Source organism: Lolium rigidum, chromosome 7 (assembly GCF_022539505.1).
Source record: "Lolium rigidum isolate FL_2022 chromosome 7, APGP_CSIRO_Lrig_0.1, whole genome shotgun sequence".
Lineage (NCBI taxonomy): Eukaryota > Viridiplantae > Streptophyta > Magnoliopsida > Poales > Poaceae > Lolium > Lolium rigidum.
Window position 1 is genome coordinate 303,274,638 of NC_061514.1, and position 15,361 is coordinate 303,289,998.

A 15,361-nucleotide genomic window follows, 5' to 3' on the forward strand; every position below is an offset into this window, starting at 1 on the left:
CGACTTTCACGATGGTTGATGTTTCGCCATTGCCGCCCATCTTCGACGATTAGCGGCTGCTGCAACCCCATGTAACCACCGGCAAGCCACCACTCCTTGCCAAGCTATCGGTTCTCAATCAGCGCAGGGCCGCCAGATTTGGCCGCATACCCCACTCCCCTTCGGCCCCTACCCTACCATCGCCTCCTTTCCATGGTCTCTATTGGCCAAAATCAAGCTTGGTGTCCGGCGCTCGACGCCGTTAGATCCGCCTCTCTGCCTCCACACAATCGGACATCAATGCCAGGTCCCCCTATTTTACATCATCTAGAATTTTGTTGATGCCTTATTTTACATCATCTGATACCCGGTGACGTAAATTTCTGCCATAAATCTCAAAAACTAACGACCTAGAACCAGTTTTTAGGTATATCATCTGTGAGAACCTAGGCATAGCCGGGATGGTGGGTACGGGTTGATGCATGCCTGCCGACCTAGGCTCGAGTCTCCGCACTCGCAACCAGGTTCTACTCACTAATTCATCTATAAACTGCCAAGGGCCTCTTCCTCCTGTTAGGCGTCATTATTTTTTAGGTATACCATCTGTTCAGAGATCTCACGCTGGCGCACCGAGGCTGAGAGGCCAAGTCAGAGGACGGGCGACTGGCATCCTCCTGCCTGCCGAATATCCATCCCCGCTCCGTATCCGGCCGGCCCAGAATTTCTAGGGGCTAGCTGAGGATGCCATGCTGCAGAATATCCACGTTGCCACTTGCTATGGCTGTAGAGGGTGAGAGTGGCAATCAACAAAGCTTGTTTGACCGAAATACCAATCACCGACCGGGCTTCGTTCTCAGCGGGTAGTAAACTAATCGCGATTTTAAACTCCATTATCTCAACGGTAGCCTGTGCATCCATCCATCCATCCAGGATTCCAGGTCCGGCAACCGGATTTATCATACTCCTGTTTGGTGCCTTTCTAGAGGCAGTGTACAGAACATGCAAGGAGACTCGAAAGGGTCCTATGTATTTTTGAACAGTTGTCTGGCCTTAAGATAAATTTTCACAAGACTGAGATATTTTGCTTTGGAAAAGCCATAGAAATGGAACACCCATATAAACATATTTTTGGGTGTACATCTGGGGCTTTACCATTTCGTTACCTTGGAATTCCCATCCATTACCGAATGCTTCGTAATTCTGAGTGGAATCCGGTGGAGAATCATTTTGCGTCGAAACTAGGATGTTGGAAGGGTAAAATGTTATCCTATGGGGACCGTCTTGTGCTCATAAACTCGGTCCTTACAAGCTTACCTATGTTCATGTTATCTTTTCTTGAAATTCCTAAGGGGGTAAGAAAGAGGCTTGATTATTACCGTTCTCGTTTTTTTTGGCAGTCCGATGATGATAAAAAGAAATATAGATTGTCTAGGTGGAATATAATTTGTAGACCCAAAGATCAAGGGGGGTTGGGAATCGAGGTACTTGAATTGAAAAATATGTGCTTATTAATGTAACATCTCAAGTTTCAACAATAATAAAATCAAGTGAGAGTTCAATTACTCAAATTTTGCAACAAACAAAAACTTTTTATATGCATATAGTGTCACATATAGTCTCATGCATTTGAGTGATTTTCTTTTGTGCTATTGCCATGATGAGTGTTAGTATGTTGATCCATTGTTGTTAAACCCTAAACTAAGATCACCTAACCCTAATTTGAGAAGAATAAAAGAAAATGAGAAAAGCCCATTTATCTCTCACATACACCTAAGAGCAATTTTGCAAATCTTCATATGAGGCCACCATTGCTTGCCCTATGGTTTCTAAAACTCATATATAGCAAAAACAAACACAAATGCATAAAAGAAACCAGATTCAAATCAAAGTAAAATTCAAAATTCAAACACATATAATAATGGTCATTTGTGTGATTCTTAACATGATCCCCTCTTTACCCCCCTGGTTTAATTCTTTCCTAAACTAAACTTAGCCAACCAAGGCCATGTCATCCAAGACCATGTCAAAGTCTACAACTTTCATGTTGACCACCATGGCCATAGTTGACTAGGTTGACCAGAATTTTTGTGCAAAGAGGGAACCCGAGAGAGAGAAGAAGATCCCCTCACTTTTGAAAATCTGCAATTCTTTTCCAAATTGAACCCCACCACCACCAAACTAACCTATACTTAATATGTTTGAGATGTACCAAAAAGATTTCCAAAAATCATCAAAAAAGTTCTTGCGGCCACATGATCGAACACCTTGCAGGCATTATTCCAGTTTAGTGTTACAGCCTATTACACGATGGTTTCTTGCCTAAACCACTTTCTTTTCGTGATCATTAGCTCCCTCCATGCTCCCTGCATCTAGCTCAGTACTTGCCTCGGTTGTTTAAAGCAGAAAAATGAGGAGAGAAGCCCCATGCCATGCACACCCGGCCACCTTTGGCATCCCTCTCTCTGGCCTCCCTCTCAATCTTTCTCCTTGTCCTGGAGCATCTTGGAAGCACAAGGATCACGCCAGTACCTTGCACTCGATCGCCAACGAACGCCATTGGCCAGAACGCGCGCGTCCAAAACCATGCCAGAGCATGCCAGCCAACGCGGTGAGCGCGCTCTGTACGCGCCAGTACGTCGCGCACTCGAACACCGTCGTCCTCCCCCTGCATCCCTACCACTGCGTCGAGCACCGCCTCCACGCCCTCTAGCCACTAGACATGCTCGAGCGACTGCGGCTGCCTCGTCACCGTCGTCCTCGCCGGCGAAGTACCGCGGGTACCGCAATGATCATCGCACGCGCCCGAGCGATCCCGTCGTCCTCTCGCTGCGCCCGCTGCACCTAGAGCATCGCCAGGACAACGCCTACACGATGCCGTCCTTCACTTGCCCCTTCGAGCACCCCAAGCACCGCGCCATGGCCGCTCCTCCACAGCACCCCACGGCATCCCTCGACCCTATAAATAGAGCCACTCCCAGCACACTCTCCTCACACCACTCGACTCCCCTCTCACCACTGACCCTCCTCACCACCATAGCTCGTCCAATTACTGCCGGAGGCGCCTCAATTGCAAGATCGGAGCCGCCGGAGCCAGGACATCGACGCCGTTGATCCACGCCTCCCCGAGCCTCGCCACTGCTACCAGACGCTTCCTCACCGTCGACAACATCGCCTCGCCACCAGCAGCACCCCGCGGGAACACCGGTAAGGCCGTCGACCCCCTAGGCTCGCCGCCAGTGAGCCCGTCGCTCGTCGGAGACGACGACGATCGTTGACCGTCGGATCGTGTTCTAATCCTACGGTCTAACTCGAGCGTACCGCTCGCGCCGTTAAGAGCCGGCCGACGGGTGGCCCCCACCTCGTCAGGGCGGCCCAAGCGCACTAGTTGCTTGTTGGGCTGCGCTGTGCGAATTAAACCCGTTTCGGCCCAATAGCGTTTCCCGCCTAGCCCAATAATTCAAAATTAGGTTTAGTGATAATTCAAATTGCTCTGCAGATGCTTTAGTAATTTTTGAATAGTTTGAAATCTACCAAACCAAATCTAGCAAACTTTATACCGTTGGAAAGCCAACGAAATTATCTATCAAATGCCACTGGTCCCATCTCCAAATTCGTAGTAGAATTTAAATGCTAAAAATAACAAGTCAGGGACTTTTGCAACTTGAAACTTAATTTAAAATTCAACCAAAATAGATTTTGAGTTGATTCCAACTCTCATAAATCACAATTGATGTTCTTTAATTGTTTATGCAATAATATAGCCAAGTTGTTTGCATGATCATGTACTGGATCAAAATAATGGTTAAATAGCCATTTCTAGTGCATTTAAATTATGGAATTCAAATCTTATAAATATTATGAGAGCTACTCTCTCATTTAAATTGTGGTCCTAAGTAATCCAACCAGAGGAAATGACCCTAGGCTAATGAACCTCTGATTTGTATTACTTAGAGATTTTAATACATTTAAATGGTGGTATTAAATTGTGTGAAGTATAACACTTCATTTAAATTATACTCCCATATAATAGATGTGGAATGTTGACCTTGGTCAACTTATATTTCATACCTTATTATTATGTGTGGAGATTAAATCTTGATAGGATTTAATGAGAGGAAATTATTTTTCTCTAAAGATTTAAAGTAGCAAATCAAATACTTAATGGGAGGAAATTATCTCCTCTTAAATGAGAACCAACCAAGTAATTCACCATGCCATGATGGATGTGATGTTAGAATTAAGTGTGTGAACCCTCTTGTGTGTTTTAGTCTAGCATGCTAGTATTTGTGTAGTGATTGTGTACTCGTATTCGTATATAGACGCTAGTAACGAGGAATACGTGGAGGAGGGAAGCTACTCTCAAGAGGAGGAGGAAAACTTTGACTCCTATCCCCACCAAGGCAAACTAATACTCTTGCTAACCACCATGATGCAAAGCTCTACAAGAGCAAGGCACCATCACCCCTTTAATTTTATGTATTACCTATCCCATGTTTTTACCTTGCAATTATTTTTGCCTATTTACTTCAAAGTACTTTTTGATTTATGATTCACTTGGTATAGAGTAGAACAAGATTCAAGGTTAGCTTAGAAACACTCAAAGCTAGATAGCACCCCTCATGAAATAGTTGCTAGTGCTAATCAAATAAAATTTGACTACTCTAGATGGGAACATGTGACTTTGAAATGAATTTAAAACCTTGGAATGATGAGTCATTCCATTGAATGATTTTTGAAGGAGAATGTGACCAAGAGAAAATGGTGATTTTTGATATAAAACTGATATGGGTTTGGATGCGATACCCTTCCAATTATACAAGTACCCCCACAATACCTGATTATGGGTAGGGCTTAACTAGAAACTTGTGTATTTTAGTATGGGTTCCCTCTAAACAAGCATCATAGGGGTTATGCCGAGGCTGCCTCCGTATATGGGAAATGATGTGAATACGAGGTGAATGTACGACCCAAGCCCTGTGCAGTTCCCGGGTTAACAGTTGGTTTTCACCGGGAGGCCAAGCTCATGGGGAGAGGTGCCTATACTAGTATATATAAGTGAAAGGTTAAGGTTGATGATCCGCGTACTGAGTTACGATGATTCGGGGTTATCCTCGACGGATGTAATCAAAAGTTGTGTCACAAGAGTACAACCTCTGCAGAGTGTTAAACCTATTCGAATAGCCATGTCCGCGGTTATGGACGATTGGAAAGGCCATACTGTTCCTTTATCAGAATTTTTGGTCTTAAAAAAGAATGATGAATTTGAAAGGTGATTTGACTTGGATCACAAATGATTTGTGGGAATGACACTAATGTTCCCACATGAGTTAGTCTAATGATAAGGTTTACTAAATAGTTATCAAATTGAAACTTGGCTTTATGCAAATAAACCTAGAGCTTAGTACCCCTTACTACACTTAATATGCTTTTACCTTAGTATTAGTTTGCGAGTACTTTAAAGTACTCATGGCTTTGCCCTGGCTATTCAAATGCCGGACTTTGAAGAGGAGCAACGATATCAGGATGACGGACAACGGGACGTCTATGATAACTAGGATCGTCTTTTAACGTCAAGCGTTGCTCGTGGAATAGATAGTCCACTACTACTACGCTTCCGCTACTTATTTGTGATGTTGAACAATCTATTTGTGTAATATTGGATCATGTGATCCGTTGTTGTAAGACAAGTATGTGTTGTAATAAATGATGACTCGAACTACTTACTATTATGTCTCGCAAAAACAATCTTCCTGGGATTACGATGTATGATATAATGGGGCATCTGGACTTAAAAATCCGGGTGTTGACAAGTTGGTATCAGAGCCATTGTTTGACCTTAGGAGACCCTAGTTAGAATGGACGTTTGATAAACTTAGTTTTAAATATAATGAATTGAATAGTTATGAAAAATACAATCATACCCTTACCTTTGAGATCTTTTCAAACTAGCCAATTCATGTTCTTATTTATAAGTTACTTAAAATTTTGAACACTTGCACTTCTCTAACTTGCTCATCAATCCCTCTACAGATGGAGCCGATCATCCCTATGGAGCCCTTCATCCAGACCCAGGTGTACGACCTGGCGAATGGTGGGGATCTGATCTTTGAGAGGGATCTGTTTGCCCTCTCGTAGTTCCTCGGACGCTCGCCTCCCGTGTTCTACGGGGGCCAGATCGCTGACCAGACCGGGGGCCAACTCCAATGGATCATCATGGCCAACCTCCCCGGAAGGCCGGAGTCACCCATGTTCCGCCAGATTCAGTTCTCTCTCCGAGAGAACAACTGGGTGGATGGACTCGCCCGCGCTCTACAGGAGGCTCTCGCTCGTCTGTGCGGGCAAAACTCGGTGGCCATCGAAGGGGAACGCTTTGCACACTTTGCAAGGCACTCCTCCCTTGGGCTGCCCATCAGCCTGCCGTTCCACCCCGTGCTGAGGCACCACGTGGATCATCTCGACTTCATGCTGTTCGAGACCCGTGCTGAGCTGGACAACTCCCGCGCTTTCGCCAACAACACCCACCTCCAGCTGAATCAGCAGGCGGAGACCATCAAGGTCATCGCCAAGGAGCGTAGGACTCTCCGCCAGCTGGTCTCAAAGAAGGACTACACCATCAACCGCCTCAGGGCCAGGATCACCGCCCTGAAGGAGACCGTCGCCACTCAGGCGGAGCAACTCCAAGCTCTGGAAGGGGAAGGCGAGGGAGAAGACATCCAAGGGGATGGCTACTCCTACGTGAGCAACGACAACGACTATGAGGAGGACGATGAGAGAGATCTGGACTTCCACCAGCACCTGCCTGCCGGGATGGACACCACCTTCCCGCTCCGCATCGATGGATAGTAGTTCCGTCTGAGCACTTGCATCTCGTGATATGTATCGGTCCTTTGTACCCGCCCCATGTATCGTAGATTGTTGAAAGGGTTCTTCAAACCCTCCGGATTGTTGGCTTGTAATAATTGCTACCTTCATGACTATGTTCGTGTGTGTAATATTATTATTATTTTATGAATCAAGTTTAAGTTGTGTGAATTTATCCCAAAATGAGCCATAGAAATTTCCCTCTCGTCTCATTATCCATATCCATGTTCAGATGGCACCTCCAACTCGCAACATGACTCAGGAGGCGATGATGCAGATGTTGCAACAGATGTTGGCTGATAGAGAAGTCGAGAGAGCTGAACGGCAAGCCAACCTAGCTGTACTTCAACAGCCTTGCACGGAACAATCGGGACCACGGAAACCATGACCACCCGGGGTCGAAGCCGAAGAACTTCCGTAACACCAACCCACCGGTGTTTAGCAAGACGGAGGAACCCCTTGATGCCGATGATTGGCTCCAGACTATGGAGAACAATCTTGAAGTGGCCGGAGTGGAGGAGAATGAAAAAGTACTATTCTCCACCCACTATCTGGCAGGACCTGCACGTGCCTGGTGGACAAGTGCTCGCGCATTGAATGCGGGGTAAATGATGACTTGGGCAGATTTCAAGCTCAAGTTTAGCAAGTATCATGTGCCACCGGGTCTCATCAAGAAGATGCGGGATGAGTTCCGCGAACTGAAGCAAGGCCGTCTAACCGTGGTAGAATACTGCGACAGATTCCTCACTCTGTCAAGGTACGCCCCGGATGAGACCGACACCAACGAGAAGAGGAAGGAAAGGTTCCTGAATGGACTGCATGATGAGATGCGGACCGTGCCGATCAACATCCCTTTGCTCGATCTAGAAGCCCTCGTTGACTCCGCCATCCGGATGGAGGGAAAGATCCATCAGCCAAATGAAAACCGCAAGCGCCGCATGATGAATCGAGTGGGCCCAAGCAACACCCACAAGTATCGCCCCAGCTCAAGTGGAGGGTTTGCCCCAAGAAACAACAAGCCCCCGATGCAGAATTCACGTCCGGGTTATCAGAACCGGAGTGGAGGAAACCCCAGGCCAGGAGGCCACCACAACAACAGCAACTACAACAACAACAACAACTTCAACCGCGCTCCACCCCGAGCCCCCAACCACAACAACAACACCTCCAACACTGCTCCAAGGACTGGGAGCAACGCTGTTCCCATCACCCCCAAGGACAAGTCCACCATCACTTGTTACGAGTGCGGAGTGGTGGGACACTACTCCAACGAGTGCCCCAAGCGACTCGCCAAGACTGCCGCCAACACCTCTGGCCCCGCTCAGCAGCAACGCCGTGTCGCCAACAACAAGAAGTTCACCCCCAACAACCCGAACAACCATAGCAGCCGCCTCTTTCACATGAGTGCGGAAGAAGCTCAGGAAGCCCCAGATGTCGTGCTGGGTATGTTCTCTCGTTAACTCAATACACGCAATGATGCTTGTTTGATTCTCGGAGCATCGCATTCGTTTGTTACTCGAAGATTTTGCATGCACTAGTAAGATTCAACCTATCGGTTTGAAGCATGTCATGATAGTTCAAATACCTGGATCAACCACTAAAGCTAGAAAAATTTGCAAAGATGTTCCTATCGGAATTCATGAAATAGAATTTTATGCAAATTTGATTGTTCTGGGAACAAAAGGTTTGGAAGTAGTACTGGGTATGGACTGGATGTCGAAACATCATGGACTGATTGATTGTGCCAAGAAGGCCATCACCATGACTAGTAGCACCGAAATATTAGTCGAGCACATATCTGAAAGACTGCCCAGAAAGTTTACCTGCAACCAGGGTCTAGCTAAACCCACCTTGGATCAGATCAGGGTCGTTTGTCGATACCCCGATGTGTTTCCTGATGATCTACCCGGTATGCCCCCGGATCGGGATATCGAGTTTATCATTGAGTTAATCCTCGGAACCGGACCTATAGCCCGCAGAGCCTATAGTATGAACCCGGCAGAATTAGTGGAACTGAAGAAGCAACTGGATGATATGCTATTCAAGGGTCTGATTAGACCAAGTGCATCGCCTTGGAGATCACCAGTTTTGTTTGTGGACAAGAAGGATGGTGCCAATCGTTTATGTACGGATTATCGTAAACTTAACGATGTCACCATCAAGAACAAGTATCCTTTGCCGAAGATAGAAGATCTGTTTGACCAACTGACCGGTGCCAAAGTGTTCTCAAAGATTGATCTGCGGACTGGTTACCATCAACTGAAGATTCGTGCCACCGATATCCCCAAAACTGCTTTCACCACCCGATATGGATTGTATGAGTACAATGTCATGTCATTTGGTTTGACCAACGCCCCCGCTTATTTCATGAATCTCATGAATAAGATCTTCATGAACTTCCTGGATAAGTTTGTCGTTGTCTTCATCGACGGCATCCTTATCTACTCCAAATCCGAAGAAGAGCATGAGCAACACCTGGAAGTGGTCTTAGATACCCTTCGGGAGCATCAGCTGTACGCCAAGTTCAGCAAGTGCGAGTTCTGGTTGCAAACATTCAGTATTCGACCCGCACCCGCAGGACCCCCGAAAACGTTCCGCTCCTCTCGCCCCCCGCGCGGGCGAGCATGGGCGAACCCTAGCCGCCGCGCCTCCCAGCCCTCTCCTCCCCTCCCTCTCTGCGCCGCCGCCGGCGCGGGCCGCCGGGCGTTGCCTGTGCGGTGCCGGCGGCGGCGGGCGGCCCTTCCCCGCGAGCGCGGAGCCCTGGCGCGGCGCAGGGCGACCCGTGGCGGTGCACCTCGGCCTTCGGCGGTCCGATGCGGCGGCGTGGAATCCGCGTGTCGGGTGGAAGGAGGCGCAGCCGGCGCCGTCGTTGGCGGCGGAGCGGCGGTCGGGAGGGGTGGTGGCGGCGTCCGTTCGGCCAAGATCCGGGCCCCCTTTCGGGCCCGATCCGGGCTTGGCGGGCCGTAGGCCCCCGGTCCGACCCGGCGCTTCCCCGGTGGCGGAAGAGGCGCGTCGGCGGTGGCGGGGTGGTGGCGACGCCATGGCCGGCCTGCTGCAACTTGGCGGCGAGAACTTCACGGGCCTGGTTGGGCTCGGCCGGGCCGAGAGGGCCTGGTTTGTCCTTGCTGCTTCGTCCGGTCGGTGCCGTGAAGACCGCAGGTGGTGGTCGTCCGGTGGAGGTTGTTCCCTCCCGCCGGCGGTGGTGTGCTACCCCGGGCCCTGCTCGTCTCCCTCTTCTTCCTCTAGGCCTTGCGCCGGTGTCCACGGCGAGACAGCGATGAGGACTTCAAGACCGTGGGGGCGTGCGTTGGTGGGCGGTAGGTTGGGGAGCTCCTCGAATCGTCCGGGATGGTGGATTTGGGGTTGGGAGAAATCCATGTCGGCTCATCCGACTCGACGCGGTGGCGCCCGAGGGTGCCGCCTTACCTTCTTGGAGGGCGTCGGTTGTACCCCTTTCCATTTCCTTCCGTGTACCGGGGAAACCCTAGGAGAATTCTCCGGACGGCGGCCGGCGTCATCGTCGCTCTCCTTGTTGAAGGTGCTGTTTTGGTATGCGGCGGTTCGAGGTGCTAGGAGTGTGGTGGGCATTCTCCGGAGGACGCAGCGGTTGCGGGGTCGTCATCGTTCTTGTCGAGCTACCGGTGTCGGCTTTTGTTTTCTCTTCTCTTTCTCTTCTGTTTCTTTTGGGCCTGGTTGTGCTGCGGCCCCAGCATGCTTGTATCGTGTGGTTGCTATATTAATATAGCGGGGCGAAAGCCTGTTTCGAGGAGGAATTTGATGCAGGGCCAGCTCTAGCCCAGGGCAAAAGGGAGAACGGCCCGGGGTCCAGCCAAAATAGGGGCCCATATCAGGTACCTTGTACCTATAGGGCAGAACAGGAGGAAAAAAGAATGGCCAATCTACCGATCGCACAACTAGGCTAGGTAAGTTGGAACAAAAGAATTGGTGTTTCGTTTCTCTCTCCATTGAATCATGGAGGCCATTGCCTCGACTAAACCCCGTCGCCAGTCGCCAATCCATTATCACTATCTCCCTAATCCCTAATCACTCACGGAGATGGAGGCACGGCCACATGGGAGCACGGAATTGGGGAGAGATCAAGATCAAACAGGTAATTCTTAGATCCAAAACTCGACGAGAGGGGAGAGCGCGAGATCTTCTGGCCTACTCTGATGTTTCTTTCGTTTTACATAGCTTGCAGTTGCATGTTGCTTCCGTTCCCCGTCGTTGTTGTTAGCAGTTTGTACAGTACGTTTAGATTTCTGTCCGGTCCCTATCACTTTCAGGCTTTCAGTTTGTTTGTGGAGGAGAGAGTCACTCGTCCATCAGATTGCCTGGTATTGCTACAGCGATCAAGTTTGTTAATTTTGAGTTTGGCTAACTTCCTAGAGAAATCTAAAAAATGCATGAAATGCTCATGATTACTACAGGCTTGGAGATTTGTTCGTATGCTATTTCTCCTTCATGCGTTTGTAGATTTCTATGATACTGCTTGGTTTGAAACGAGGGCAAGAAAATTTATAAGATGTTTAATTCTACTGAAAAATCTTCATGTTTTTGTGTTTACAATAATTTTATCAGTTCATGTATGGAATCAATTTTTTTTTTCCGTTGGGCCCATTGATAGAGCTTGCCTTGGAGCCTTCGAAATCCCAGAGCCGGCCGTGTGCGCAACGACCATGTTTTCAATGATGTCCAAATCAAGTTTACCCTGAGATCGACAAGACAAACAGCATGCTTACTTGTAGGCATTTTATTTCTCTCTAGTAGTATTTGATTGGCTTGTTATTTTATCGGATATACAGTAATTGTCAGCCACAAGTGGGTTTAATAAAAGAAGACATCCATGTGCTCGCAACGAGCTCAGTTCTTGCTAGCTTCGTCAACGTCCTTCCCAGGGAAATTGCACGTAGGGGTATCGGATCCAAGCATCCTGCAGCGTTGCAAAGCGAATCCGCATTATAGAACAAAGCATCAACTGCAATGTGATCACTACTGAAACAAAACAAGAACCAACCTTCTGTCGACCAACACCATCGAACGGAGTTCACAGTTGGTAAACCTGTATATAACCAAGTCAAGTTAGCAACATGCTCTTGTGATGATGGAGTCAACCATGGTTTGAACATTTTAGGGCCTAGTACGTGCAAGACAAAAGAAGTTCTCTGAACAGTGTCGTAATTCTATCTCAACACAAAGAATACAAAACTTTTTTCCCTGTTAAAGGAAGAAAAGATAGTCCTATCTGTTTATGCTTGTGTATGGTGTCAAGTTCCAATGGTTACATATTGCAAATAGTGTGCTCTTACAGCAACAGAAATTTGCAGAATATGATGGGTTGATTAATTAGTTGACATCTATCAAGGAGAAAAATACTTACTGCTTGTTCAGTTCCTCTGCTACGGTTGGATGACACTCTTTACCGTACATGTTTAAGGTGTGACGCAAGAAACCCCAATGGCTGACAATGGCTATCTCTTTTTCTTCTCTTGTCCATAACCTGCAAGCACATCCGAGGATACTTTAATTTGCAGTCAAGCTACACAAATAAAATTTCTGGGTAGAAGGTAATAAATCCAATGCAGTGCACAATCCTTCATCACTGGTTCTAGTTTTTCTCTAAAACAAGCAAGTGTAGTTGTGGATGCGGATAAAGTGACACATGTGACCGGGTCCGTGTCAGCTTCTGCCTACCAGTCCATATCGAAGAGACTATTGACATAATTTGCTAGGAAGATGGACCCCTGCCAGTTCAGGCGAGCCGTGAATGAATTGGTTGTTTGGGTGAACAAATTGTTTTGACTGACACAAAATGAGAACCAAAAGTAATATATGACGTGCAGATGAGTATTATTGATGTACTTCTGTTTCATCGCCATATTACCGGATCATTTTTTGAGAATGTATAACCGGATCATCAATTAGGCTTGTATTCTAAAGACAATAATGGAAGGCACTAATCAAACTTATAGAAAGGAAAATTACCAATCAATGAACTTCATGCCTCTAGCGGCAACAGCCTCACGTGTTTCTCTGACATCTGGTTCCCAAAGCACATCTTCATCATTCTCTATCTGCAAAGGGTGAAAGGGCATGTATATTAACATACCATTACGACAATATTGCATTAACCATTCTCATGAATTAGTACCTACCAATGAAAAATCGATGGCGGGAAAGAGAGTGCGGCATTTTGTTATGCTGCTCCTCTTGTCACAGGGATTAACACCCTGCATTTTAAAATCAAATAGAAAGATGAAATATAAATAAAAATTTGTCGGACAGAGCATGGATACAGACAGAGGCATACTACTCCTCACATGGGGTATTCAACTTAGAAGTTAAGTTAAACTAAGTAAGCTGAATAAGTTATTCCTGCAACTCTAACAAATAGCCTATTTAATACATAACCAATGTAAATAATGGTAGCATCATTATGTATTTCCTAACAAAGAATGGCTCATGTGTTATTCGTGTATGCAATAAAAAGCCATATGTATCGATTGATGCAGAGGCTGGGATGGCCCCATTTCGGAAAAAAAAATGTGTTATTCGTGTTTTTCATGAGAGAAATACCAAGCGCTCCCTGCAGGTCTCAAGTGCAAGAAATGGTGGGCAGTTTAAACTTGAAATTGCCTGACGTCCACTGTGTCCAGCACCTTCTACCATTAACGGCGATCCACTTACTCCATCAGTATAGTTCCCACCACCAAAGACCCCTACTGCAGTTTGCATAGTCCTGTAACAACAGTTGAAAAATACTGTGAGGCTCATTTAATAATTACATACTACTGCAATGCACTGTCATATTATATCATATGGCTTATTATAGGAGTTTTGATAATAATATATATGCTAGATAAGCAGAATTAGTAGCCATTGACATGAGGAGGGGCATGACTAAGGGTCTAAATGAAAGCTAGAACGGAACTTTATCTGTGCTAGATTCTATGCACATGTGTCATGTAAGACATGCTTCAGCCGTGTGCATCTTTCGATGCAGAGGCTGGGGCATCGCCCCCATATCGAAAAAAAGTGTTATGTAAGACATGCAGCAATAATTGCAGACGGCAAGAATGTCCGCTAAGTGTACGGAAAAAAAAAGTACACTCTCCTTGAAAAAAAAGTCAAGCTTCTTGCAAGGATGTACATCAAGTCTCATAATTTTACGCCAACCATGAAGCTATTGCTGCACAGTCTGACTTGAACCCTAAACTGTGCTTTTGAATTGAAGCTATTTGTTGGTATTCACTGCCAATCACTAAATCTAGTCTAGGTTTAAGTGTGCGTTTGGTTGTGAACTAGAACGTGTATTAGATGGGATCATCCCCTATATGCATGCGTTTTGTTGCAACAGACCTGGATGGAACCGCCCACGAGCAGGGAATATTTGGCAAAAAATGGGATCATTGGCAAAATCGGTTTATCACTGAATCTAGTCTAGGTTTAATAAAATATAGTCATGAACAATCTAGTGAAGGTTTTATGCAGGGCTACAATTTATACTAGTAGCTGAAAGCCTGAGATAATAAGCATCAATGCAATGCCAACACCGAGAAAACACAATTTCTCAAGCATTAAAATGCTTAGAAGAAGATCCAGAACACTGAAATATGTACAAGAAGATCAGAAGGTCAAGGAAAACTATACCTCAATAAAGGCGAAGTAATAACCAACTCAATCTTTTTTGCTAGTCCAGATTTTGTCACATGCTCTCGCAGGCAATCGACCTACAAATGCATGTAAAAATCAACATCAATGGAACTTGAAAATGCCACATGAGAAAAGTTGAGTGACACTTCCAATCATTAATTTGTCCGTTCAGTGAAATGCATGAGGATCAATTCATGAAAAAGGGAACAAGAAATCTTACTTGGCTCCAACCTAGAGGGGTTAGTTGAGCATCAAGCAGCGCGGGTGATAGGTATGCCCTAACATCCTTGTGGCCTTCCACATTATGAATACCCTGGGCATGCCTCACCTGCACACCAAGGTTTACAGTTAATCATCAAGAGATTGGACATTATTTGCATATTTTTTAAAGTCGGTCACCAATAATGGAGGAAGTGGGCTCCTCCACAGTAAAAGGTTTCAAAAAAAAAATGGAAGAAGTGTATACCAGGTATATGGTTTTGCATCGATGTAGAGGATACAGAGCAGTGCCAGCGCCGGTGTCCATGTCTGTCTGCCCAACATAAAAAAAAATAGTCCATCTTTTTCAATGAATAAGGTGTACATATTTAACTTATTCAGAAGTTAACAATTTCTAAGTTTGACCAATGTTATGGACAAATATATGACATTTACGATACCCAGTCATAGTCAATATTAATACATGTACCATAAGATATATTTTTATAGTGTTTTATTTAATATTGTAATTTTTGATCTTTTCTTCTATATTTTGGTCAAAATTAGTAGGCTTTGACTTTTGACTAAATTTATATACATCATCAAAATGAAGATAGTATGCTATTTTGTTATCTTTGAAATGTTACAGACAGAGTATTAAAGAGATGGC

The 15,361-nt window shown here is 46.0% G+C and overlaps 1 protein-coding gene across 1 annotated transcript; it reads right to left on the reverse strand.

The window, feature by feature from the left end:
• Positions 1-11,703: 11,703 nt before the first annotated feature.
• Positions 11,704-15,019, reverse strand: LOC124673079 (phosphoglycerate mutase-like protein 1). The gene is made up of 9 exons (XM_047209208.1): positions 14,960-15,019; positions 14,714-14,821; positions 14,491-14,570; positions 13,417-13,579; positions 12,996-13,070; positions 12,826-12,914; positions 12,221-12,340; positions 11,858-11,902; positions 11,704-11,773 (listed from the first exon to the last, which is right to left on the reverse strand). The coding sequence occupies exons 1-9, from the start codon at positions 15,017-15,019 to the stop codon at positions 11,704-11,706; spliced, it is 810 nt and encodes a 269-aa protein (XP_047065164.1).
• Between the last annotated feature and the right edge of the window lie 342 nt (positions 15,020-15,361).